Source organism: Saimiri boliviensis, chromosome 14 (genome assembly GCF_048565385.1).
Source record: "Saimiri boliviensis isolate mSaiBol1 chromosome 14, mSaiBol1.pri, whole genome shotgun sequence".
Taxonomy (NCBI): domain Eukaryota; kingdom Metazoa; phylum Chordata; class Mammalia; order Primates; family Cebidae; genus Saimiri; species Saimiri boliviensis.
The window spans coordinates 44170557-44194399 of record NC_133462.1 but is presented as its reverse complement, the minus strand read 5'-3'; the positions used below and the strand labels follow the sequence as shown (position 1 = coordinate 44194399).

Genomic DNA, 23843 nt, shown 5'->3' with positions numbered 1-23843 from the left:
TAACAGGACCCAGCTCACAGGGCTCAGCGTGAAAGCGGTGAACGCACACCGTGCCTGGAACAGCGCCGGGAACATGGGCGCTGCGGAGGTGTGGCCTGTCACATCGTCACTGTGTGGAATTCTCTCGGGGACGACTTTAGGGCTGGAGCTTCGGCAGCACCCCCTGGGGACCCTGGCAACCCTTCATCCCTCAGCCCTGCCCCCTGCCCCCTGGTGTTCCCATGGGCGTAAGAACAAAATCTGAGGTTATTAAACCGGTTCCATTTTTATTGGACTTGGGACCAAATACAGCAGGATGAGGGGTGGGGGGCTCAGGGAGCTGAGAAATCCTAATATACGGACGCTCTGTGAACCCTAACATGGCTGAGAACACGCCCCTTCCTGTCTTTGACAGGCTAAAGGCACTTGGATGTCAATTTTGGGGGGGCCCTTGGGGTTGTCATGGTAACCAGTCAGGCAGGTGCTAAGAAAAAAATAGTTGGGGCCAGGCGCGGTGTCTCACGCCTGTCATCCCAGCACTCTGGGAGGCCGAGGTGGGCAGATCATGAGATCAACAGATCGAGACCAGCCTGGCCAACACCGTGAGACCCCGTCTCTACTAAAAATACAAAAAACAAGGGCCGGGCGCGGTGGTTCAAGCCTGTAATCCCAGCACTTTGGGAGGCCAAGGCGGGTGGATCACGAGGTCGAGAGATTGAGACCATCCTGGTCAACATGGTGAAACCCCGTCTCTACTAAAAACACATAAAAGTAGCTGGGCATGGTGGCGCGTGCCTGTAATCCCAGCTACTCAGGAGGCTGAGGCAGGAGAATTGCCTGAACCCAGGAGGCGGAGGTTGCGGCGAGCCGAGATCGCGCCATTGCACTCCAGCCTGGGTAACAAGAGCGAAACTCCGTCTCAAAAACAAAAACAAAAACAGCCCGTGTGGTGGCACGCACCTGTAATCCCAGCTACTTGGGAGGCTGAGGGAGGAGGATCAGTTGAACTTGGGAGGCGGAGGTTACCATGAGCTGAGATCGCGCCACTGCGCTCCAGCCTGGCAGCAGAACAAGATTCTGTCTCAAAAAAAAAAAAAAAAAAAAAAAAAACACACACACACACACACAAACAACACACAAAAAACTGTTTTTGCCCAATTCAGGGGTGGCGGGTTGGGGTTGCAGGAACGTCACGCCTCACTCACATCGAGCCTTGCTGGGGCCGGCCCGGACCCTCCCGGCCACAGCTCAGGGAGATCTGGTGTCTCCTTCCAGCTCCGTCTGAAACCTTCGCTCAAAGCTTCCAGGGCTCAGCCGTCTTTCTGTCTCTCTCTGGCTGATCTCAGAGCAGGCTGGAGGGATCCAGGACCCCAAGTGTAGCTGTCAAGCCCGCCGGCAGGCCTGGCCTCTGAATACAGGGTCGCGGGTTTGACCCTCAGACCCGTCTTACAGATGACACTGATGGTCCCGGTGGTCCTCGGTCGCTAGCTGAGATGACACAGCTGGGCAGCAGCAGAGCTGCCTTTGAGCCCTTCCTGCAAAGTCCTGGAGGGTCCGTCCTAACCTCTTGGTCGGCGACCAAGCCCTTTCTGGCTGAGGTTTTGGCCTAATAATGGTTCCTGTACCTGCCCCCAGCAGTGTCCTAACTCCTCTGGCGGATGTGGAAGGGAGGGGCAAGAGGTAGCTGTGGGGAGGCCGGTCACAGACGGTCCCTATGGTCCCTCTGTGGTGTCTGAATCCTGCAAAACCTCAGCTCCTGCTTGCTTACCCCCCGTGACAGGGAGCTCACTACCTGCAGAGTGACAGAGCGGTGGACTGGGGGAAGCTCTTCCCTGACCTGAGCTGCAGTCGGCCTGTGACTCCTGCTTTGGTCCTAGATCTGCCCCGCCCCTGCAGGTGCAGAGACCAAGGTTCCTCCGTCACCCTCTCCCAAGAACCGGGGTCCAGGCCTCGCTGCACGGTGACGCCCTTGCTGCAGCCCTGTTCTTCTCACTGCCTCTGCAATGCACATGGCAGGGCCCCCCGAAAATCCCGTGCTCCCTGGTCTCGTTCCCCAGCTGAGTCCTGGGTCAGCAGGGCAGGGCATGATGGTGCCACGCTCAGGGCCTGTCTGAGGTCCCTCCAGTAGACGCATTTAGAGGGACACACAGCACCCCAGAACCCATGCTCCTGGGCTGGGGCCAAGGTGGCCCCCTCTTGCCTGCTGTTCCGGGAAGCAAGTGGCAGCGAAGGGAGGTGGAGGGACCCGGTGATGGCTCCTCCCTGTGGACACCCCTGCTGGGCTGTGGGGAGGACAGAGGGCGGGGTGTGGGGACCCCTGACCGGAACCATCGCGTGTGCTGGGTCCTCAGCAAGACCTGAGCCCACGCCCAGAGGTCGGCTGGGAGATGCTCAGCTGAGCCGGCCCTGGGGTGGGCCATGTGTCCCAGGTGTGAGCCGAGCATGTTCTGGGTGTAAGCTGAACGTGTCCCAGATGTGAGCTGTGTGTGTTCTGGGTGTGAATTGAGCATGTCCCAGACATGAGCTGTGTCCCAGGTGTAAGCTGTGCTCTCATGAGAGCCCTGCTTGCCCCTGTGGTCAGCTCTGGTGCCCAGGGCCTGGTTTTATTATCAGCTGGGTGCAAGGTGTGTTTCACCTGTGTGACTGTGTTCTGGGTGTGTCTCTGGGTGTGAGGTGTGTTTCACCTGTGTGACTGTGTTCTGGGAGTGTCTCTGGGTGTGAGGTTTCACCTGTGTTACTGTGTTCCCGGTGTCTCTGGGTGTGAGGTGTGTTTCACCTGTGTGTTCTGGGTGTGAGGTGTGTTTCACCTGTGTGACTGTTCTGGGTGTCTCTGGGTGTGAGGTGTGTTTCACCTGTGTGACTGTTCTGGGTGTCTCTGGGTGTGAGGTGTGTTTCACCTGTGTGACTGTTCTGGGTGTCTCTGGGTGTGAGGTGTGTTTCACCTGTGTGACTGTTCTGGGTGTCTCTGGGTGTGAGGTGTGTTTCACCTGTGTGACTGTGTTCCGGGTGTCTCTGGGTGTGAGGTGTGTTTCACCTGTGTGACTGTTCTGGGTGTCTCTGGGTGTGAGGTGTGTTTCACCTGTGTGACTGTGTTCCGGGTGTTTCTGGGTGTGAGGTGTGTTTCACCTGTGTGACTGTGTTCCGGGTGTCTCTGGGTGTGAGGTGTTTCACCTGTGTGGCTGTGTTCCAGTGTCAGTGTGTCTCTGCGTGTGAGGTGCAGGACGCCCAGGTGTGAACAATGAACCCTCCCCTGGGGTCTGGGTGCCCACAGTCTCCCCCATGTGACCTTCGTGCCAAGGGCTGGGGAGCGGAAGCCATGTGCCTCCTGGGTGTGGACTGCGGGCCTGAGACCACCCCCCAGCCGTCCCGGGTTGGCAGAAGGCAGCCCATCCCCCCATCCTTGCAGCCCGCACTCCCTCCCCCAGCTCAGCCACCATAGCAGGGACAGGAAGACGGGTTGAAACCTTTAGAAAACGCTTGAGAAACTGCAAAAAGACGCAGGCTGATGAAACCCAGTCCTGCGGTCGGGCGTCTACAAAAAAAGGGGAAATTCTGCCGGGGGAGCCGCCCCGCCCCCTCCGGAAGATGCTCGGGCGGCGCGGTGGGTGCGCGGGGAGGGGGAGGGCCCGGCCCCGCCCCGCCCCGCCCCCGGGGCCCCTCAGATCATCTTCATGTTGAACTTGCGCGCGCCCCCCTGGCCCGCCGCGGCCGCCGGCCCGTCCACCTTGCGGAACGAGTACTCCACGGAGAAGTTGTTCTTGTGCTGCCCGCGGCCGCGGCTCCACACAAACAGCAGCACGAAGCAGAAGAGGACCACGCCCAGGAACGTGATGCAGCCCATGGCGGTGGACACCAGGATGGTGGTGAGGTCCAGCGGCGCGCGCAGGGCCGCCAGCGTCTCGTTGCGCGCCTCGCCCGGGGTCCGGTTGGCGGCCGGCTCGGGCCGCACGCTCAGCGTGGCGAAGTAGGTGTCGTTGCCGCCCGCGTTGCTGGCCACGCACGTGTAGGTGCCGCTGTCCTGCGGCCGCGCGTCCCGGATCTCCAGGGTGCCCCCGGGGAGCACGCGCGCCCGGCCCGCGCTGGCGGCCGTCACCGCGCGGTGCTGCGGCGTCACCCAGGCCACGCTGGGCGCGGGCTCGCCCTCGGCGCGGCACAGGAAGCGCACGTCCTCGCCCGCGGCCGCCGTGACGCGCTGCAGCCGCCGCTCGCGGATCTTGGGCTTGCGGCACACGAAGTACTCGAACAGCACCGAGTCGGGCAGCTTGCGCAGCGCGTCGCCGCGCACCTCGGCGGGGGTGGCGCAGGCCGGCAGCCGCCCGTCGAAGTTGAGCGTCTTGCGCCGCTGCACGATCCACAGCAGGCGGCAGTCGCAGGCCAGCGGGTTCCCGTCCACGCGCAGCGTCTCCAGCGTGTTCACCGAGTGGAAGGTGCTCTCCTCCAGCGTGGACAGCAGGTTGTCGGACAGGTTGAGCAGGCGGATCTGGCGCAGGCCCAGGAAGGCCTGCGGCTCCACCACGGCCAGCAGGGCCCCGGCCAGGTGCAGCTCGCGCAGGCGGACCAGGTCCCGGAACGAGCCGCGCGGCACGGTGCTGATGGGGTTGTGCGAGAGGTTGAGGCAGGTCAGGTGCGCCTGGTGGCGCAGGGCGGCGGCCGGCACGGCGCTGATGTTGGTGTGGGTGACGGACAGCGAGCTCAGGTTCAGGCCCCGCAGGCTGCCCGCCGCCACCTCCTCCAGCAGCGGCCAGTTGTCGATCTCCAGGTGCAGCAGCCCGGGCAGCCTGCGGAAGTTCTGGTCCTCCAGGGCTGCGATGGCCAGGTGGCGCAGCCGCAGGGCGCCCAGGCCGCGCAGGTGGCCCAGCGACTCCCCGGATAGCGCCGTGAGGTTGCAGCGCTCCAGCGTGAGCTCTTCCAGCGCCAGCAGCCCCGCGAAGGCCCGGCGCGAGATGAAGACCAGGTCGTTGTCGCCCACCTCCAGGCGCCGCAGGCTGCGCAGGTCCTGGAACGCGTAGTCCAGCAGGATCACCAGCTTGTTCTCGCTCAGGTCCAGCAGCGTGAGGTTGTCCAGGCGCGTGAAGACCCCGGGCGGGATGAGCTTCAGCTGGTTGCCCCGGAGACGCAGGACGCGCAGGCGCGGCAGGTTGGCGAAGGCGCCGGGCTCCACGTGCGCGATAGCGTTCTCGCTCAGGTCCAGCTCCTCCAGTGCGGGCAGCGCGGCCAGGTCGCCCGGGTTCAGGCAGCGGATGCGGTTGCGGCTGAGCTCCAGCAGGCGCGTCTCGGCCGGGATGCCTTCCGGCACGGCGGTCAGGCGGCGGCGCGCACAGGCCACGGCGCGGGTCTGCGGGGTGCACTCGCAGCGGGCTGGGCAGCCTCCGGCCAGGGGCGGCGCCGCGGGCAGCAGCAGCAGGGGCAGACTCAGGACGCACAGCCAGCAGGTCATGGTGCGGAGCGTGGGCCTAGGGCCGCGCCACCATCCTCCTGCGCACCTGCGGGCGGGGAGCGCGCAGCGTTAGCACCCAGTGGCACCGCCCCCCGCCCCCACTCCCGGGGCGCCTCCGCACCCAGCCCTCACCCCTAACCCGCCCCAGCACAGTGGCTCACACCTGTAAGCCCAGGGTTTTGGGAAGGTGAGGTGGGAGAGTTGCTTGAGTTTGAGAGTTCGAGACCAGCCTGCACGAACACAGCGAGACTCCCATCTCTACCAAAAAATAAAAGATTTAGACGCAAGTGGTGGTGTAGACCTGTGGTCCCAGCTGCTCAGGAGGCTGAGGCAGGAGGATCGCTTGGGCTGCTCAGGAGGTTGAGGCTGCAGTGAGCTATGCTTGTGCCACTGCAAGCCAGCCTGGGCGACACAGTGACGCCCCTGTCTCTAGGAAAAAATTTAAAAAAAAATTAGCTGGTTTGCAAGTAATTGTGAAATATTTAAAAATGTACCCAGGCACGGTGGCCTGTACCTGTGGTTCCAGCTACTTGGGAGGCTGAGCTGGGAGGACTGCTTGAAGCCAGGGGTCCAGGCCACAGTGAGCTGTAACCACAGCACTGCACTCCAGCCTGGGAGAGGGCGCCAGACCCTGTCTCAAAAAAAAAAAAAAAAAAAAAAGCAGTATTGATCAAATTCCAGTCCTTGTGATGCTGCAATTCCACTCCTGGGTTTTTTGTTTTTGTTTTTGCTTGTTTTTTTGAGATGGAGTCTCACTCTGTCACCTAGGCTGGAGTGCAGTGGTGCCATCGTGGCTCACTGAAACCTCCACCTCCCAAATTCAGGAGATTCACCTCCCTCAGCCTCCTAAGTAGCTGGATTACAGGCACACGCCACCATGCCATGCTAATTTTCGTATTTTTACTATACACAGGGTTTCACCATGTTGGCCAGGCTGGTCTCGAACTCCTGACCTCAGGTGATCTGCCCGCCCCGGCCTCCCAAAGCACTGGGGTGAGCCGCCACACTGCCCCCAGCCTGCTCCTTGTTATCTTTACACAAGGGAATGGCACACACCGGGCGCAGAGTACCCGCACGGGAGCATTCACAGCCGCATCTGTCACAGCCAAACAGTGGGAAAGGCTGGGAGGCGCACCAGGGGCTGGGGAGTCCACACAGCGCAGCCATCCACACGTGAATGTGGCTCGGACGAAGGAAGCAAGGCTCTGACACAGGCCACAGAGGGGAGGTACCTTGAGGACCCCATGCTCTTGAGAGACGCCCGACACAAAAGGCCACACAGTGTGTGATCCTGTTTCTTTCTTTCTTTCTTTTTTTGAGATGGAGCCTCGCTCTGCAGCCGGTCTGGAGTGCAGTGGCACGATCTCGGCTCATGGCGACCTCCGCCTCCCAGGGGTTTAAGCGATTCTCCTGCCTCAGCCTCCCGAGTAGCTGGGACTACAGGCGCCCACCACCACGCCTGGATAATTTCTGTATTTTTAGTAGAGGTGGGGTTTCTCTCTGTTGGCCTTGCTGGTCTCAAAACTCCTGACCTCAGGTGATCCACCCACCTGGGCCTCCCAAAGTGCGGGGATTACAAGTGTGATGCACTGAGCCCTGCTGTGTGATCCCATTGCTATAAAATGTCCAGGACAGGGAGATGACATTTGATCTCAGACCCTGTTGTGGGTGGAACTGTGTCCCTACAAAAGATACGTTCAAGGCCGGGTGTGGTGGCTCACGCTTGTAATCCCAGCATTTTGGGAGGCCGAGGCAGGTGGATCACCTGAGGTCAGGAGTTCAAGACCAGCCTGGGCAACATGAGAAAACCACATCTCTGCTAAAATACAAAACTTAGCCAGGTGTGGCGGTGTGCGCCATAGTGCTAACTACTGGGGAGTCTGGGGTGGGGGGATTGCTCGACCACAGGAGTTGAATTGCGCCACTGCACTCCAGCCCCTGGGAGACACAGTAAGACTCTGTCTCAAAAAAAAAAAAAAAAGGAAAAAAAGGCTTGGCTTGGTGACTCACACCTGTAATCCCAGCACTTTGGGAGGCTGAGGTGGGCGGATCAAGAGGTCAGGAGATCAAGATCAGCCTGGCCAACATGGTGAAACCTCGTCTGTACCAAAAATACAGAAATGAGCTGGACGTGGTGATGCACGCCTATGTAGTCCCAGCTACTTGGGAGGCTGAGGCAGGAGAATCGCTTGAACTCAGGAGGCGGAGGTTGCAGTGAGCCGAGATCGTGCCACTGCACTCCAGCCTGGGCGACAGAGGGAGACTCAGTCTCCAAAAAAAAAAAAAAAAAAAAAAAGAGCCCCTGGTTTTTCTGGAGGAAGGGTTTGGGGCTGGGGGAACGGCCAGTGCAAAGGCCCTGGGGTACAGTGGTCATCTGGTGGAGCTAAGGGAGAGAGTGGAGTGGGGCAGGGAGCTGGGTTACGAGGGACCTCTGGGTAGGGGGCAGATGGCGTGGAGCCATGGTGGCTGAGAGGAGCAGGCGCCAACGCTCCGTGGGTCCCGGTGGCTGCGTCTTCTGGGCTGCTTCCATCTCTCCTGGGAGCCTGCTGTACCTCCATCGATTCTTTGGCTACAGCCCAGATTCTGGGGGCTGGGGCGGGAGGTGGAGGTGGGGTTGGAGGGAGCGGGAGGACGGAGCCGGAGCTACCCGGCGGCATTGCCAGCCTCTTCTGTTTGGCCAAGTCCCCGCCTGCCAGCCGGCTATTTTTGGCATCTCAGCAGCTGAGTCCCCTCAGGCATCCCCCCAGGCCCCTTGGCCCAAGCCAGGCTTCGCGTCTCCTCACTGTTCCCATTGGCCGTCGATCCTCATCTGCTAAATATCTAGGAAGGCAGCTCCTGCCTTCCCAGTGCCTTCCAGAGCGCACAGACGCGCGGCCCCAGGAGGCATCATCCATTAAGTGAGGACAGAGTTTGTATTTTTCGGCTGTAATTCATTAAGAGGAGGTCACGAGGGAGCGGGGGAGCCCTGATTCCGTGGCTGGCGTCCTTATCAGAGGGAAATCTGGACACAGAGACCCAGGCAAAGGCCCGGTGACAACCCAGGCAGACTGGAGTGATTCCTCCACAGGTCAAGTGACACCAGGGATGGCCGGGTACCACCAGAAGCTGAATGGGTCAGAAGGGGTCTCCCTGAAAGCCCCCAAATGAAGCGTGGACCTGCCTGAGCTTGGACTTCCAGACTCCAGGACGGTGAGAGAAATTCCTCCCGCCGGGCGCGGTGGCTCAGGCCTGTTTTCCCAGCGCTTTGGGAGCCCCAGGCGGGTGGATCACGTGAGGTCAGGCATTCCAGAGCAGCCTGGCCAATGTGGCAAAGCCCCGACTCTACTAAAAATAGAAAAATTAGCCCACACGCCTGCAGTCCCAGCCACTTGGGAGGCTGAGGCAGGAGAATCGCTGGAACCCGGGAGGCGGAGGTTGCGGTGAGCTGAGATCGTGCCATTGCACTCCAGCTTGGGTGACAGAGCGAGACTCTGTCTCAAAAAAAAAAAAAAAAAAAAAAAAAACAACCCACTATCCACGATTATTATGAAATGCTGAAAGATACGCGCCCAGCGGGAAAGGTGGAGGAGACGGTTTCACAGGCGGAGAAAAATCAAGGTTGCCAAACAAGACCATATGGTGTGATCCTATTCACGGCAAAATCAAGGCAAACGCCAAACTGAATTCTGGATTTGGGTGGACGCGTACGCACGGGGACAGATGCCAAAACTGGGAATTCACAGGCCGCATGGAACAGCATGGAGCGTGGCGGGAAGGAAGCTGTCTGGGTCCCACCGAGAGGACCCAGAGGAGCCCCTGGTCTCCTGGAGACCTCGGTCCCCCCACCCCAGTGTGGGGCCCCTGGGGAACTCGAGGAAGGGAGGGAGTGAGGTGGGGGGCATGAGCCCCACCACAGAAATCACCTTTAATCCTGACCTGGGTGTTTCGCCGGGAAGGCAATCCTTCCCTCCCAGCGGGCTCCCTCCCGGCACTGATTTTCTGGGTCATTCTCTTCCGAGCTGCCGCTGCTCCCCCACCCCGTGACAGCACACTTACGAGAGCCCTAGGGCGGTGACGGCCCTTTTACCCGCCCCCCTCCACCTCCTACCTCCCCGCTTACTGTCCTCTCCACAGCGTTTCCAAAACCACCGCTGCAAACCTGCCTACAGGCTGGGCGCAGCGGCTCACGCCTGTAATCCTAGCACTTTGGGAGGCCGAGCGGGGAGGTTCGCTGCAGCCCGCGAGGTGGAGGATGCAGTGAGCTGAGACCGTGCCACTGCACTCCAGCTTGGGCAACAGAGCGAGACCCTGTCTTTTTGTTCTTTTTTTTGGAGACTTTCACTGTGTTGCCCAGGCTGGAGTGCCGGAGTGCGATCACTGCAGCCTCCACCTCCCGGATTCAAGCGATTCTCCTGCCTCAGCCTCCCGAGTAGCTGGGGTTACAGGGGCCTGCCACCACACCTGAATAATTTTTGTATTTTTAATGGTGACAGGGTTTCACCATGTTGGCCAGGTTGGGCTCGAACTCTTGACTTCAAATGATCCGCCCACCTCGGCCTCTAGCGTTCTGGGATTTCAGGTGTGAGCCATTGTGCCTGGCCTCAAGATCCTGTCTTAGAAAAAGAAGAAAGGCCGGGCGCAGTGGCTCATGCCTGTAATCCTAGCACTTTGGGAGGCCAAGGTGGGTGGATCACCTGAGGTCAGGAGTTCAAGACCAGCCTGGCCATCATGGTGATACCCCATCTTAAAAAGAAAGAAAGAAAGAAAGAAAGAAAAGAAAAGAAAACCTTCCCCCAGCTCTCAGGCAAGAAACATCCGTCTGTTGGCATCAAGACCATGCAGGAACCTGCCCTCACCTGACCCTGGCGTCATCCAAACAGTGCAGGCCCTTGCCTCTCAGCGCAGAACCCCATGCTACTCTGTCGCCCCGGTTCTGGGCAGGCACCCTCCCTCCTCTCCTGTTTTTTTTTTTTTTTTTTTTTGAGACGGAGTTTCGCTCTTGTTACCCAGGCTGGAGTGCAATGGCGCGATCTCGGCTCACCGCAACCTCCGCCTCCTGGGTTCAGGCAATTCTCCTGCCTCAGCCTCCTGAGTAGCTTGGATTACAGGCACGCACCACCATGCCCAGCTAATTTTTTTTGTATTTTTAGTAGAGACGGGGTTTCACCATGTTGACCAGGATGGTCTCGATCTCTTGACCTTGTGATCCACCCGCCTTGGCCTCCCAAAGTGCTGGGATTACAGGCTAGAGCCACCGCGCCCGGCCTCCTGTTTTTTTTTTTTTTTTTTTTTTTTTTTAAGACAGAGTCTTGCTCTGTCGCCCAGGCTGGAGTGCAGTGGCGTGATCTCAGCTCATTGCAACCTCCGCCTCCCGGGTTCAAGTGATTCTCCTGTCTCAACCTCCCGAGGGGCTGGGATGACAGGTGCCTGCCACAATGCCTGGCTTATTTTTGTAGATTTGGTAGAGACGGGCTTTCACCATGTTGTCCAGGATGGTCTCCATCTCCTGACCTCATGATCTGCCCGCCTCAGCCTCCCAAAGTGCTGGGATTATAGATGTGAACCACCATGCCTGGCCTTTTTTTTCTTTTTGAGATGGAGTTTCGCTCTTGTTACCCAGGCTGGAGTGCAATGGTGCGATCTCAACTCACCACAACCTCCATCTCCTGGGTTCAAGCGATTCTCCTGTCTCAGGAGAGGAGAAAACTAGCTGGGTGGGTATTACGGGTGCCCGCCACCACGCACAGCTAGTTTCTGTATTTTCAGTAGAGACCAGGTTTCACCATGTTCGTCAGGCTGCTCAGGGGATCCGCCTCACCAGGCTGGTTTGTGTTCTGAGCCAGGGTCTTGCTCTGTCGCCCAGGCAGGAGTGGCATGAGCTTCTGGGAGGCATTTGCCTTCAAGGTTCAAGCAATTCTCCTGCCTCAGCCTCCTGAGTAGCTGGGATTACAGGCACGCGCCACCACACCCAGCTAATTTTTTGTATTTTCAGTGGAGACGGGGTTTCACCATGTTGGCCAGGCTGGTCTCGAACTCCTGACCTCAAGTGGTCCGCCCGCCTTGGCCTCCTAAAGTGCTGAGATTACAGGCGTGAGCCACCGCGCCTCAGCCCCATTTTCTAAATTAGAGGTTTCTTTTTAAGTTGGAAATACCTATTTATTTATAGACAGGGTCTTGCTCTGTTGCCCAGGCTGGAGAGCAGCGGTGTGATCTCGGCTCACTGCAGCCTCCACCTCCCCGGCTCAAGTGACCCTCTCACCTCAGCCTCCCAAACTGCTGGGATTATAGGCATGCACTAACACATCCGGTGAATTTTTTCTTTTTTTTCTTTTTTTGTGGAGATAGGGTCTCACTCTCTTCTTGCCCAAGCTGGTCTCGAACTCCTGGGGTCAAGCAATTCACGTGCCTTAGCCTCCCAAAGTGCTGGGAATATAGGCATGAGCTACTGTGCCAATTTTTTTTTTTTTTTTGGCTCTTTTTCCCAGGCTGGGGTGCAATGGTGTGATTGCTGCTCACTGCAGCCTCCGCCTCCTGGGTTCAAGTGATTCTCCTGCCTCAGCCTCCCGAGTAGCTGGGACTACAGGCGCCCGCCACCACATTCAGCTAATTTTTCTTTTTTTTTTTGAGATGGAGTTTCACTCTTGTTACCCAGGCTGGAGTGCAATGGCGCGATCTCGGCTCACTGCAACCTCCGCCTCCTGGGTTCAAGCAATTCTTCTGCCTCAGCCTCCTGAGTAGCTGGAATTACAGGCACGTGCCACCATGCCCAGCTAATTTTTTGTATTTTTAGTAGAGACGGGGTTTCACCATGTTGACCAGGATGGTCTCGATCTCTCGACCTCGTGATCCACCCGCCTCGGCCTCCCAAAGTGCTGGGATTACAAGCTTGAGCCATCGCGCCCGGCCTCAGCTAATTTTTCATACATTTAGTAGAGGCGGGGTTTCACCATATTGGTCAGGCTGGTCTCGAACTACTGACCTCAGGTGATCCACCTGCCTCGGCCTCCCAGAGTGCTGGGATGACAGGCGTGAGCCGCTGCGCCTGGCCAAGAATTTTTTTAAAAGCACTTCCCACAGAGCACAGATAAGGGCGAAATCAGGAAGTTTCCTGGGAAGATGATAGGTCAGGAATGACTCGGTCACAGCCACACTGATCCAGTGGCGGAGGTGCCAGCGGGAGGCCTCAGTCCGGATGCGCTGTGTGACCTCCTCGGAGAAACCTACCCTCTCTGGACCTCGGCTGTCACGGCACAGGCACAAGAGCCCTGCGGGGCGCCCTGCAAGCTCTGGCTCTATAATTACTCCTGGGATAAGAGGACAGCTGATCCCTCTCGCCCAGCAGGGGCCACTCAAGCTGTGACCTAGTTTTTCAACCCTACCTCCCTCCACAACAGCCTAGCCCCATCACTTCCTCCGCAGGGTGCTGCGGGGAGGTGGGGGGGGATCTGGCAGCTGGACTGAGGCTTCTGACATGTCCCCTGAGGGTCTAGTGCCCCCCAACTTGGGAGGAAGAACTGGTTCCTGGAGAGGGGATGGTGGGACATTCGATTCTCTCTGCAGGACCCCCATCTCCTCACTGTGCGCCCTCAATGAATCTCACTGGCCTCTCTGGTCTCCTCCAGCGGGGTGTCTCTTTGGGGGAGGGCTGTGGGGGTCTTCAAGATGTCAGAGAACCCCCTCAACTCCTGCAACTCTTGGGTGACGAAGGGCTGGGTGCTCTGAGCAGGGGGTGACCCTTTCTGGGTCGGTTCCCTCATCCTGGAGCCCTGGGCCGTAGGTAGGATGGGGTTAGAAGGCCAGGAGCCCCCACTGCTTTTTTTTCTTTCTTTGAGACAGGGTCTCACTCTGTTGCCCAGGCTGGAGTGCCGTGAGTGGCTTTCAATCAGAGGTCACCACAGCCTGGACTTCCTAGGCTCAAGCGATCCTCCTGCCTCAGCCTCCGGAGAAACTGGAACTGCAGCTGTTCAACACCAGGCCTGGCTAATACGTAAAATGTATTAAGGCTGGGAGCGGCGGCTCACGCCCGTCATCCCAGCACTTTGGGAGGCCAAGGCAGGCGGATCACCTGAGGTCAGGAGTTCGAGATCAGCCTGGCCAACATGGCAAAATCCCGTCTCTATTAAAAATACAAAAACTAGCCGGGCGTGGCGGCGTGTGCCTGCCTGTGATCCCAGCTCCTTGGGAGGCTGAGGCAGGAGAATCACTTGAACCCGGGAATCGGAGGTTGCAGTGAGCCGAGATTGTGCCACTGCCCTCCAGCCTGGGCGACAGAGTGAGCCCAGCTCCACCCTTTCTGTCCCGCAGGCCGGAGTCCTCCCTGGATCCGTGCCTCCTCCCACTGCCGGCCCATGTCTCCCACCCCAAACAGCCCTCCAGCTTGCCCCAGTATTCACCTCTCTCCTCCTGTTCTGGCCGCGGTACCCTCGGTGCAGAATGGAACTAGGGTTGGGGGGGGGATCAGGCCAGCCCCCGCAAACCCGCATCTCCTGGGCTCTGTGAACGTCGGGGCCAGGTCATTCTCTGGAGTGGGGCCATCCTGGACACTTCGGGGTGCTGAGCACTGGCCCTGGCCTCCACCCATTCTATGCCAGGGGCACCCCCTGTCGAGACATCCAAAGATGTCCCCAGACATTTACCAAATGTCCCCTGGGAGCAGAATCACCCTGCCTCAGATCCCCTCCCGGGTTAAGAGATTCCACAGACTCCCCCATGATTCTCTGGGGTCCCGGGAGGCTGCACTCATTGAAATCCACAGCCAGGGCTGAGCGAGGCGGCTCACACCTGTAATCGCAACACTTTGGGAGGCCGAGGTGGGCTGATCACCTGACGTCAGGAGTTTGAGACCAGCCTGACCAACGTGGTGAAATCCCGTCTCTGTTAAAAATACAAAAATTATGGCCGGGCGCGGTGGCTCAAGCCTGTAATCCCAGCACTTTGGGAGGCCGAGACGGGTGAATCACGAGGTCAAGAGATCGAGACCATCCTGGTCAACATGGTGAAACCCCGTCTCTACTAAAAATACTAAAAATTAGCTGGGCATGGTGGCGTGTGCCTGTAATCCCAGCTACTCAGGAGGCTGAGGCAGGAGAATTGCCTGAACCCAGGAGGCGGAGGTTGCGGTGAGCCGAGATCGCGCCATTGCACTCCAGCCTGGGTAACAAGAGCGAAACTCCGTCTCCAAAAAAAAAAAAAAAAAAAATACAAAAATTAGCCGGGCGTGGTGGCGGGTGCCTGTGATCCCAGCTACTCAGGAGGCTGAGGCAGGAGGATCACTTGAACCTGGGAGGCAGAGGTTGCAGTGAGCCGAGATCGTGCCGTTGCGCTCCAGCCTGGGCAACAAGAGCAAAACTTCGTCTCAAAGAAAATAAATAAATAAAAAGAAATCCACACCCTGAGTGGGGAGGGAGAGAGAAGGTGAGTCCCAGGAGCTGGGGACCCCCCTGGTTTACACCGTCAGCCTCATCGGGAGTTTATCTTGGTGTTTTGGGTGAGGAGGGGACAGATTAGGTTGTGGCTGGTTTTTTTTTTTTTGGTAATAATGAATGCAGGCCTCTCTTTTTGGCCCCGAGGACATCTTGTGTGGGCGAGTCTCTGTCCTGGGCACTGCAGGGTGCTGACAGCATCCTGGCCTCCACCCATGCCGAGCCAGGAGCACCCCCTTCCCGGTCGTGACAGCCACAAGCGTCCCTGGACACGGCCCAGCGTCCCCTGCGGGGCAGAACCTCCCTGAGTAAGAGTCCTTGCTGTAGAGGACGCTGGCACACCGAGGGCATCCAGTCCATGCCCCGGGAGAAGCCAGGGTGATTCAGCCTGTTTACACGGGGAGGCGGAGACCCAGAGAGGGCCAGCAATGCGTTCACAGCCACACAGCAGGGAGGAAGCAGTTACAAGACGCGACCTCGCACCTGCACACCCCCTGTTCCTCCTGTGGCTTTGCTAGGGCTCGGGGGGACCTCATGCCCCAGGGGACCTGACCACTGCCCATCTCGTGCCAGCCTGGCTGAGCTGCGAGGTCTCTGGGAGCTGCCTAGGCTGAGCAAAGCTTCCTCCTCCCACACCTGCCAGGCAGCCCCATCACAAAAGCATCAGGGTCCCTGAGCACAGGCCCAGTCTTGAAGATGTTTAAGAGTCATGCAAGGGATGGCCGGGCGCGGTGGCTCACGCCTGTAATCCCAGCACTTTGGGAGGCTGAGGCGGGTGGATCATGAGGTCAGGAGATCGAGATCATCCTGACCAACACGGTGAAACCCCGTCTCTACTAAAAATACAAAAAGAAAAAAAAAAAAAATTAGCCAGGTGTGGTGGTGGTCCATGCCTGTATTCCCAGCTACTCAGGAGGCTGAGGCAGGAGAATCGGTTGAACCTGGGAGGCAGAGGTTGCGGTGAGCTGAGAATTCGCCACTGCACTCCAGCCTGGGTGACATAGCCAGACTCCATCCCAAAAAAAACCAAAAAACAACAACAAAAAAACTGGGCGTGGTGGCTTATGCCTGTAATCCCAGCACTTTGGGAGGCTGAGGCAGATGGATCACGAGGTCAGGAGATGGAGACCATCCTGCCAACATGGTCAAACTCAGTCTCTACTAAAATGCAGAAAATTAGCCGGGCGTGGTGGCACGTGCCTGTAGTCCCGGCTACTTGGGAGGCTGAGGCAGGAGAACTGCTTGAACCCAGGCAGTGGAGGTTGCAGTGAGCCAAGATCATGCCACTGCACTATAGTCTGGGTGCCAGAGCGAGACTCTGTCTCACAAGGAAAAAAAAAAAAAAAGGCCGTGGGCAGATCACTAGGTCAAGAGATTGAGACCATCCCGGTCAACATGGTGAACCCCATCTCTCCTAAAACTACAAAATGTAGCCAGGCGTGGTGGCATACACCTGTAGTGCCAGCCATTTGGGGCGCTGAGGCAGGAGAATTGCTTCAAAGGAGACATGAATGGAAGCCGGGGAGCCCCCAGGGCCAGCCTGCACCTGAGTTTCCTCAGCCCTGGCCCTGGATGCCGCCTTCCTGGACTGCGGCTGTGGTCAGTGTGGGGGTTGGGGTCCTTGTTGCCCACAGGGGCCCCGAGGTGTGCCTGCCGATTCCCCGTCAAGCCCTCCAGACATGAATAGTGTCTCTAGCATCCCAGGGCCCCAAACACTCAAAGCCCCTTGCAGGACCACATGGGGACACTGAGGCTCAGAGAGACATGAGATTCGCCCAGGCCACTCCCGATGGTTCATCAAAGACTTCCGGTTGGCCGGGCGCGGTGGCTCAAGCCTGTAATCCCAGCACTTCGGGAGGCCGAGGCGGGTGGATCAGGAGGTCAAGAGATCGAGACCATCCTGGTCAACATGGTGAAACCCCGTCTCTACTAAAAATACAAAAATTAGCTGGGTGTGGTGGCGTGTGCCTGTAATCCCAGCTACTCAGGAGGCTGAGGCAGGAGAATTGCCTGAACCCAGGAGGCGGAGGTTGCAGTGAGCCGAGATCGCGCCATTGCACTCTAGCCTGGGTGACAAGAGCAAAACTCCGTCTCAAAAAAAAAAAAAAAAAAAAAAAAAAAAGACTTCCAGTATGCCAGGTCTCAGGATGCATCCCACTTCCCTCCCTCCTTCATTCACCCGTCTCATGTGCCAGGCTTGCTGGGCACAGAGGCGCACACCTGCCATCCCAGCACTTTGGGAGGCTGAGTGGACAGGATTGCTGAACCCAGGAGTTCTAGACCAGCCTGGGCAACAGAGCCAGAGCCCATCTCCACAAAAAAAAAAAAGTTAAAATTAGCCAGATCTGGCGGGGCACACCTGTGAGCCCGACTACTTGGGACGCTGAGGCAGGAGGATTGCTTGAGCCCAGGAGGTGGAGGCTGCAGTGAAACTCGCAGTGATTGCACCACTGCACTCCAGCTCCACCAGCTGGACAAGATGCTGTCTCAAAAAGGGGACGGGAGGGGAGGGGGGAGGGGAAGAAGGGGGGAGGGGAGGGGAGGGGGAGGAAGGGGATGGGGGAGGGGGAGGGGGAAGAGCCAGGTGCTCTTCCACAAACTAGAAATGCATCAGAGAAGACAGTCCAGGAAGTCCCTGTCCTTTATTTATTTATTCACTGAGATGGAGTCTTGCTCTGTTACCCAGGCTGGAGTGCAATGGCGCGATCTCGGCTCATTGTAACCTCCACCTCCCGGGTTCAAGCGATTCTCCTGCCTCAGCCTCCCGAGTAGCTGGGACTACAGGCCGTGCGCCACCACACCCAGCTAATTTTGTGATTTTTAGTAGAGACGGGGTTTCACCATATTGGTCAGGCTGGTCTTGAACTCCTGACCTCTAGCGATCCGCCCACCTCAGCCTCCCAAAGTGCTGGGATTACAGGTGTGAGCTACCACTCCTGGCCTATTTATGTTTTGAGACAGAGTCTCGCTCTGTTGCACAGGCCAGAGTACAGTGGCACGATGATCTCAGCTCACTGCAGCCTCCGCCTCCTGGGTTCAAGTGATTCTGCCTCAGCCTCCCGAGTAGCTGGGACTACAGGCCATGTGCCACCAGGCCCAGCTAATTTTTTGATTTTTAGTAGAGACGGGGTTTTGCTATGTGGGCTAGGCTGGTCTCGAACTGACCTCAGGTGATCCGCCTGCCTCGGCCTCCCAAAGTGCTGGGATTACAGGCGTGAGCCACCGTGCCTGGCCCCCTGTCCTTAAGCAGCTTACACTCTGGTGCAGGTGACGCCGTGAAATCAGCATACGGCACATCAGCTGCTACTAAACACCACGGAGGTGAGAACAGCTGTGTCTTCGGGTGACGTCACCTCCTCAGCTCAGCGTCCCGCCGTCCGCGGGCGTGAAGCTGGAGCTGGGGTCGGCGACCGAGAGCCTTCCTGCCTCCCCTCCCTGCCAAGGGGCGCGTCCCATCAGGCCCGGGACCGCTCGTCTGCCCCGGAGGACGCCCTGCCCTGGTGGCCGTCTCGGTGAGCTCTGCCGCCTGGCCTTGGGGGTCTGAGTGAGCGTGGCGTCGACCCCTGCGGAGGGAGGACGCGTGTTTCAAGGACAGAGTCTCATTGCCATGCACGACCAGCTGCGGAGGCCTTTGGCAGGGGGGCCGGGCGGCGGCAGGGCCGGCGGTGGTGGAGGTGGACGGGAGTGGGGGGCTGTCCTGAGCGGGCGGGGGTGGTCCGCGCGCTGAAGCCCGCCTGCCATCGCACCCCAGGAGGCCGGTCCTCCTCCTGAACCCCAGCATGTGCCGTGGGCTGCGTGGTGCTGGCGGCGTGGCAGCTTCCACGGCAGCCTGTGCCCGGCGCCTGCACAGCCCATTACAGCTGTTCCATTCAGCGCCTTCCAGCACATGCACAGATTGTCCACCGGCACCTCGAGTTCCAGAACATTCCATCACCCCCAAAAGGAAGCCCCGTCCCCCATCAGCAGTCACTGCCACCCCCTCCCCAGCCGGGTCCCCCACGCGTCTGCCTCCCACCTCTGCGGATAGGCCTGTCCTGGACATTGCCAATCAATGCGGTCGGCTGTCTGTGGCCTCCGGGGACTGGCATCTCTCCCTGAGCGCCATGTCGGGGGGGACACACGGGCGAGAATCACGCAGCCCAGCGAATGGGCAGATCGTCTGCAAACAGCGCTGGGGTGGGGGGCGAGCAGGGAGCTGTGGGCCTCTGCTGTGGGCTGCGGCTGTGTTTGACCGGCCCAGGAAGACCCTGTCTGAGCTGAGACGGGGATGGGGAGCCGGGGTCAGCAGGGTACAGCAAGGCGAGGGGGGATGATGGCGGCGCGGGGGGGCGTGTCTGAGCTTGGTGGGGCAGGAGCAACGGCCAAACCACACGGGGCACTGAACCGCGAGGGAGGTGTCCCGACATGCGTCCACGGGCAATAGGGAGCCACGGGAGGATACTGAGCGGGAGCATGGCAAGCTCTGGGTTGCAGTTGGAAGGCGCGTCCAGCTCTACGTGGTCTGACCCTGTGGCGCCCTCCCTCTCCCAAGCCTTGGAAAGTCTTGACTCTGGGCTGCACCTCCATCTCCAGGAGAGCGGGATGGTATTATCTCCCTCTCCGCCCCGTCACCGACACGCAGAGCTGGAGAGGCTGAACTGAACACCAGGCACCGAGCCAATGTCCACTCCGGAGCCAGGACAAGAACATGTGGGTCCCCACCTGAATCGGCCGCTGACCGCCTTGGGCAGAGACACTGAAGTCTCTGAGCCTCAGTTTCCTCTTCCGCAAAAGGGAACTGCAGGGTCCCAGTCACCTCCTGGGCTGAGCCAGTGAGAAGTCTCCACTGGGTGCCGGCGGGGGTCAGGAGCCCCGAGTCCCAGGCCCTGGTCTGCTCCTGGCTATGTCTTTACCTCATTCATTCATCCAACAAGCATCCATCCATTCATTCATCAACAAGCATTCATTAATTCATTCATTAATTCATTCAATAAGCACTTAAAAGCAATGTCTGTGTGCCAGGCACTGGTTTTAAGAGAAACAGCACTGAGCAAAACAGACAAATCCCTGCATTCTGTCTACGGGTGAGAGACAGAACGAACAAGGAAAGCCGACTGTCACAGGGCGGGCCACGGTACGGGGAGAAATAAACAGGGAAGGGGGGCCGGGGGCTGGCAGAATAGAGGCCTCCCCACAGCCAGCCCGTTCTAATCCCCGGAACTGCAGATAAAGCCACCTTACATGGAAAAACGGCCTCTGCAGATGGGATTAAGTAGGAATTGTGAGATCCGGAGATCATCCCGGATCATCGGGAGGCGGACATCCTCACGGGGTCCTCTGGAGGGGAGGCGGGAGGGTGAAAGTCGGAGAGAGACTGGAAGAGGCCGCGCTCAGGCTGTGAAGGGGGAGGAAGGGGCCCCGAGCCAAGGGACGCGGGGAAAGATGGGAACCAGACTCTCACCTGGAGCCCCCAGGAGGGCCCAGCCCTGCCCATGTCCTGTTTTTATTTTTATTTTATTTTATTTTCTGAGACAGAGTCTGGCTCTGTCACCCAGGCCGGAGTGCAGTGGCGCGATCTTGGCTCACTGCAACTTCTGCCTCCTGGTTTCAGGCAATTCTCCTGCCCCAGCCTCCTGAGTAGCTGGGATTACAGGCATGAGCCACCACGTCTGGCTAAGTTTTTGTATTTTTAGTATATACGGGGTTTTGCCAGTTTGGCCAGACTGGTCTCGAACTCCTGACCTCAGGTGATCCTCTGCCTTGGCTGCCCAAAGTGCTCGAATTACAGGCGAGAGCTGCCATGCCCAGCTAATTTTTGTATTTTTGTATTTTTTTTTTTTTTTTTTTTTTTAGTAGAGATGGGGTTTCATCATGTTGGTCAGGCTGGTCTCGAACTCCTGACCTCATGATCCGCCCGCCTCGACCTCCCAAAGAGCTGGGATTACAGGTGTGAGCCACCGCACCCGGCCTCATGCTCTGGTTTTATGCCAGTGAGGCCCATTTTGGACTCCGGCCTTCAGGGAGTCTGTTAATAAATGTGTGGTTCTCAGCCAGGACTCATACCGGGTCACTGCAGTCTTGAAGAGGGAGGTCTCCCGAGGCCTCGCACCTGGCTTCTGGGGTGCAGAAGGCGAGGGCCACTGGCCTCTCCGTGGGGTCTGCCACCTCCATCAGCCTCAGTGCAGGCACTGGCCTTGGGCACCCCCGAAAACTGTCCCCCATGGCAGGACCTGGGAAAGGGCGGCCCCTCTTTCCTGTGTCCCCAGCTGACCTTAGAGCCTGGACTCACTGTCCAGGAAGCTCTTCGCCCAAGGAAGAGGCAGAGTGTGGCTGGGAGTGGTGGGGTCCCTCCCTGGAACAGGGGCGGCCCTGCCCGCTAGGTGCCTGGTGGGCAGCTCCCCGCCTCGGCTCCCAGCCAAGCCATCGCCTCTTTTCTTTGCTGTTCCCCTCCGCCCTCTTGCAAGGTTACCTCCAACCCATCTTCCCTCCAGTCCGTGCCCAGGGCAGGGATGCGGACGTCTCCCTTGGGAAAGGCCCTCCCGGAGGCTGGCCGAACCCAGAGCGGGCCGGGGTGAGAGGCGTGATAGCGGCCCCCTCCGTACCCCGGCCCACAGCGACCTCCATCCCCGCTCCCTCTGCCCCCCACCACAACTGGGGCGCTGGGAGTAAGGGGAGTGTGGTCTGGAACCGACCCCCATTTGAGCTTCTAAGACAGATATGGGAAGAGGGGTCCAGCCCCTCACAGCACGCTGCCCTGCAAGGTCTGCTTTTGGGGACAGGCCGCTGGCCCCCCAGGACCCTGCATCCTCTGTCCTAGATCCAGGCCCTCCCGGGGCTTCATCCATGACAACTCATTAAGCCTTAATTAGCTTCCATCTGCTGTTAGTCCCTGTCATCCCTTCGAGGGGCTGGGGGCCTCCCGACCCACTTTCCTTCCCAGCCAGAACACCGGCCATGGACTGCCCTCTGCAGGAGGGACCCCTAGATTTGGAACCAGTTTTGGAGCATCCACTGTCTACACCGGCCACTTTACCCACTAGCCCAGCCCTGAGAGGGAAAATAATAAAGTTCATTTTGAAGACAAGGAGACTGAGGGTCAGAGTGGGCCCCAGATCACCGCATCACTTAGCTAGAACCTGAATCTGACACCAGCTTCTACCCACAAAATCCCAGCTCCCTCCTGGAGGGTGGAGGGCACTCTTTGGAGGCCCGGGATTGACATGAGGTGGTGGGCGGCTCCAGGGAGGCCCACCGGGGGCAAATGTTGCTCTCGGAGTTCTTCAAGAGGCTCTCTACCTGGTGACTAGGTGGTGACTCAGGGGCGCCCGGGAATGACAGCACTGTGGGAAGAGACATCAAACCGCCTCTGTTCCCACTCAGCATGGGACCTGCAGGTCCCTCGTACCCTGGGGGTGGACGGCAGTGGCCTCCTGCACCGGACGGAGGGGAGCACAGAGGCTGAGGGGGGGCTGGGCAGGGCTGCTGCTGTGACCGTCGTGACTTAAGCATCTGTTTAATGGCGGCACCCCGAGCCGGAGTGGAGGTGGGCAGCATCTCATTTAATTCCGCGTGGGGTGAATCGGAGGGAGAGGATCATTTGCTGGAAGTCACCAGTGGAGACCAGTCAGGGCGGGGAAGGCCGAGTTGAAGCCCGGTAAGCCCCCGTCCCACTGCCCAGCGGACCCCTTCCTGCCACCGCACATGATCCAGGTGGACGTAGGAGCTGGGCCGACAGGGGAAGCCGGTGGGCCCTTCCCACCCAGACCCTGTTTCCGATGATGGCTGCTGCTTTGGCTCAGAGAAGAGCCAGAGTAAGATGCCCTGGCAGCCCCCCGGGCGCCAGCCTCCTCATAACGCCAGTGCCACCCTCTCTGAACCTGTTTCAGCCTGCATCCTCCACCTGGCCACTCACACATCACACCTTTTCCATCCTCTCCACACCACTTCCAGGGAGCCCTCCTGGGTTGCTCTGGTACTCACAGCTCTGTCCTCCCCGAGGTTCCCCCGAGCCAAGCCCCAGATCGTCCCTCTGCGAATACCACCGAATACCACCGCGCACCAGACGGTCGCTCCCCACCCCCGCCGGAGGGAGAGGTGCTGCAGCCTCACTGTGCGTCCATGCGCTCGCCAGGGACCGCCTGCTACCGCGCAGGTTCTGGGGCCCATCGCCTCGGAAGTTCCGACTCCTCGGATCTGGGGCGGGGGTGTGGGATACCAGCCCCGTTAGTGCCCGAGGCACATGCTGAGAAACCTGACTAGAAGGGGGTCTCCAGCGCAGGGACCCGGGCTTTTCTTGAGCCTCGACCAAGACGCAGGGTGCTGCTCCCCCAAACTTGTTGAATGGGGCTCAGGGCCTCCCCTGGCCAGGCCCCAGAGGCCCGGGAGGTCAGAGAGAAGCCCCTCCCATCCCTGGTGCTGTTGAGACGCAGGCCCCCAGAGCAGGGGACTCAGCCCTGTACCCCCAGATCCCTCCCCGCCAGGCCGGGCCGCCAGCTCCAGGGATGGAGCAGGCTCCGGTGTGGACCCCAGACACCCTGTGCGTCTTCCTGCTTCGCACCCCCAGGCTGGACCAGACCCGGCTGCGGGCTCTATCCGGCCCGTTCCCCACACCCCAGACCCAGCCGGTCCCCCCCTTCATCTCCTCCTGGAGAGGAGCGCATCCTCCTCCCAGGCGTCCCCACTGCCGGGGAAGATGCCCACCCGGTTCGCCGCTCCTCGGAGCCCCAGGGAAGGGGCGGGGGGACCCCAGGGTGGGGAGTTTGCCCCCAAAGTTTCCAGCGGGAGCGTGGGGGGCCTGGCAAGGAGCGATCGCCCGGGAGGGGTGCGCAGGGCAATTTCCCCCGACTGAAGACGGGGTCGCGGGCTGGGGGCTCTGGGCGCGGGGTGCGGGGTGCGGGGTCCCCAGGCCTGTGGGCGCTCCCCACGCCGGGCCCGGCGCAGCCACTCACCTGGGCGGCTCCGCCGCGGACACGGCGCGGGCTGCGGCGCGGGGGCCGCCCGGAGCCGACACGAGCAGCCGCCGCCGCCGCCGCCGCCGCCGCCGCCGC

General features: G+C 59.5%; 1 protein-coding gene across 1 annotated transcript; it reads right to left on the bottom strand.

Moving 5' to 3' along the window:
• Positions 1-246: 246 nt before the first annotated feature.
• Positions 247-23843, bottom strand: LINGO3 (leucine rich repeat and Ig domain containing 3). Its single transcript, XM_074384832.1, has 2 exons — positions 23745-23843; positions 247-5462 (listed from the first exon to the last, which is right to left on the bottom strand). Exon 2 carries the CDS (start codon positions 5414-5416, stop codon positions 3638-3640), a length of 1779 nt encoding a protein of 592 aa, XP_074240933.1. The 5' UTR covers positions 5417-5462; positions 23745-23843; the 3' UTR covers positions 247-3637.

Bases quoted from the DNA above. Each gene is read 5' to 3' on its own strand.
- LINGO3 (XM_074384832.1), bottom strand. From the start codon at position 5,416: ATGACCTGCTGGCTGTGCGTCCTGAGTCTGCCCCTGCTGCTGCTGCCC.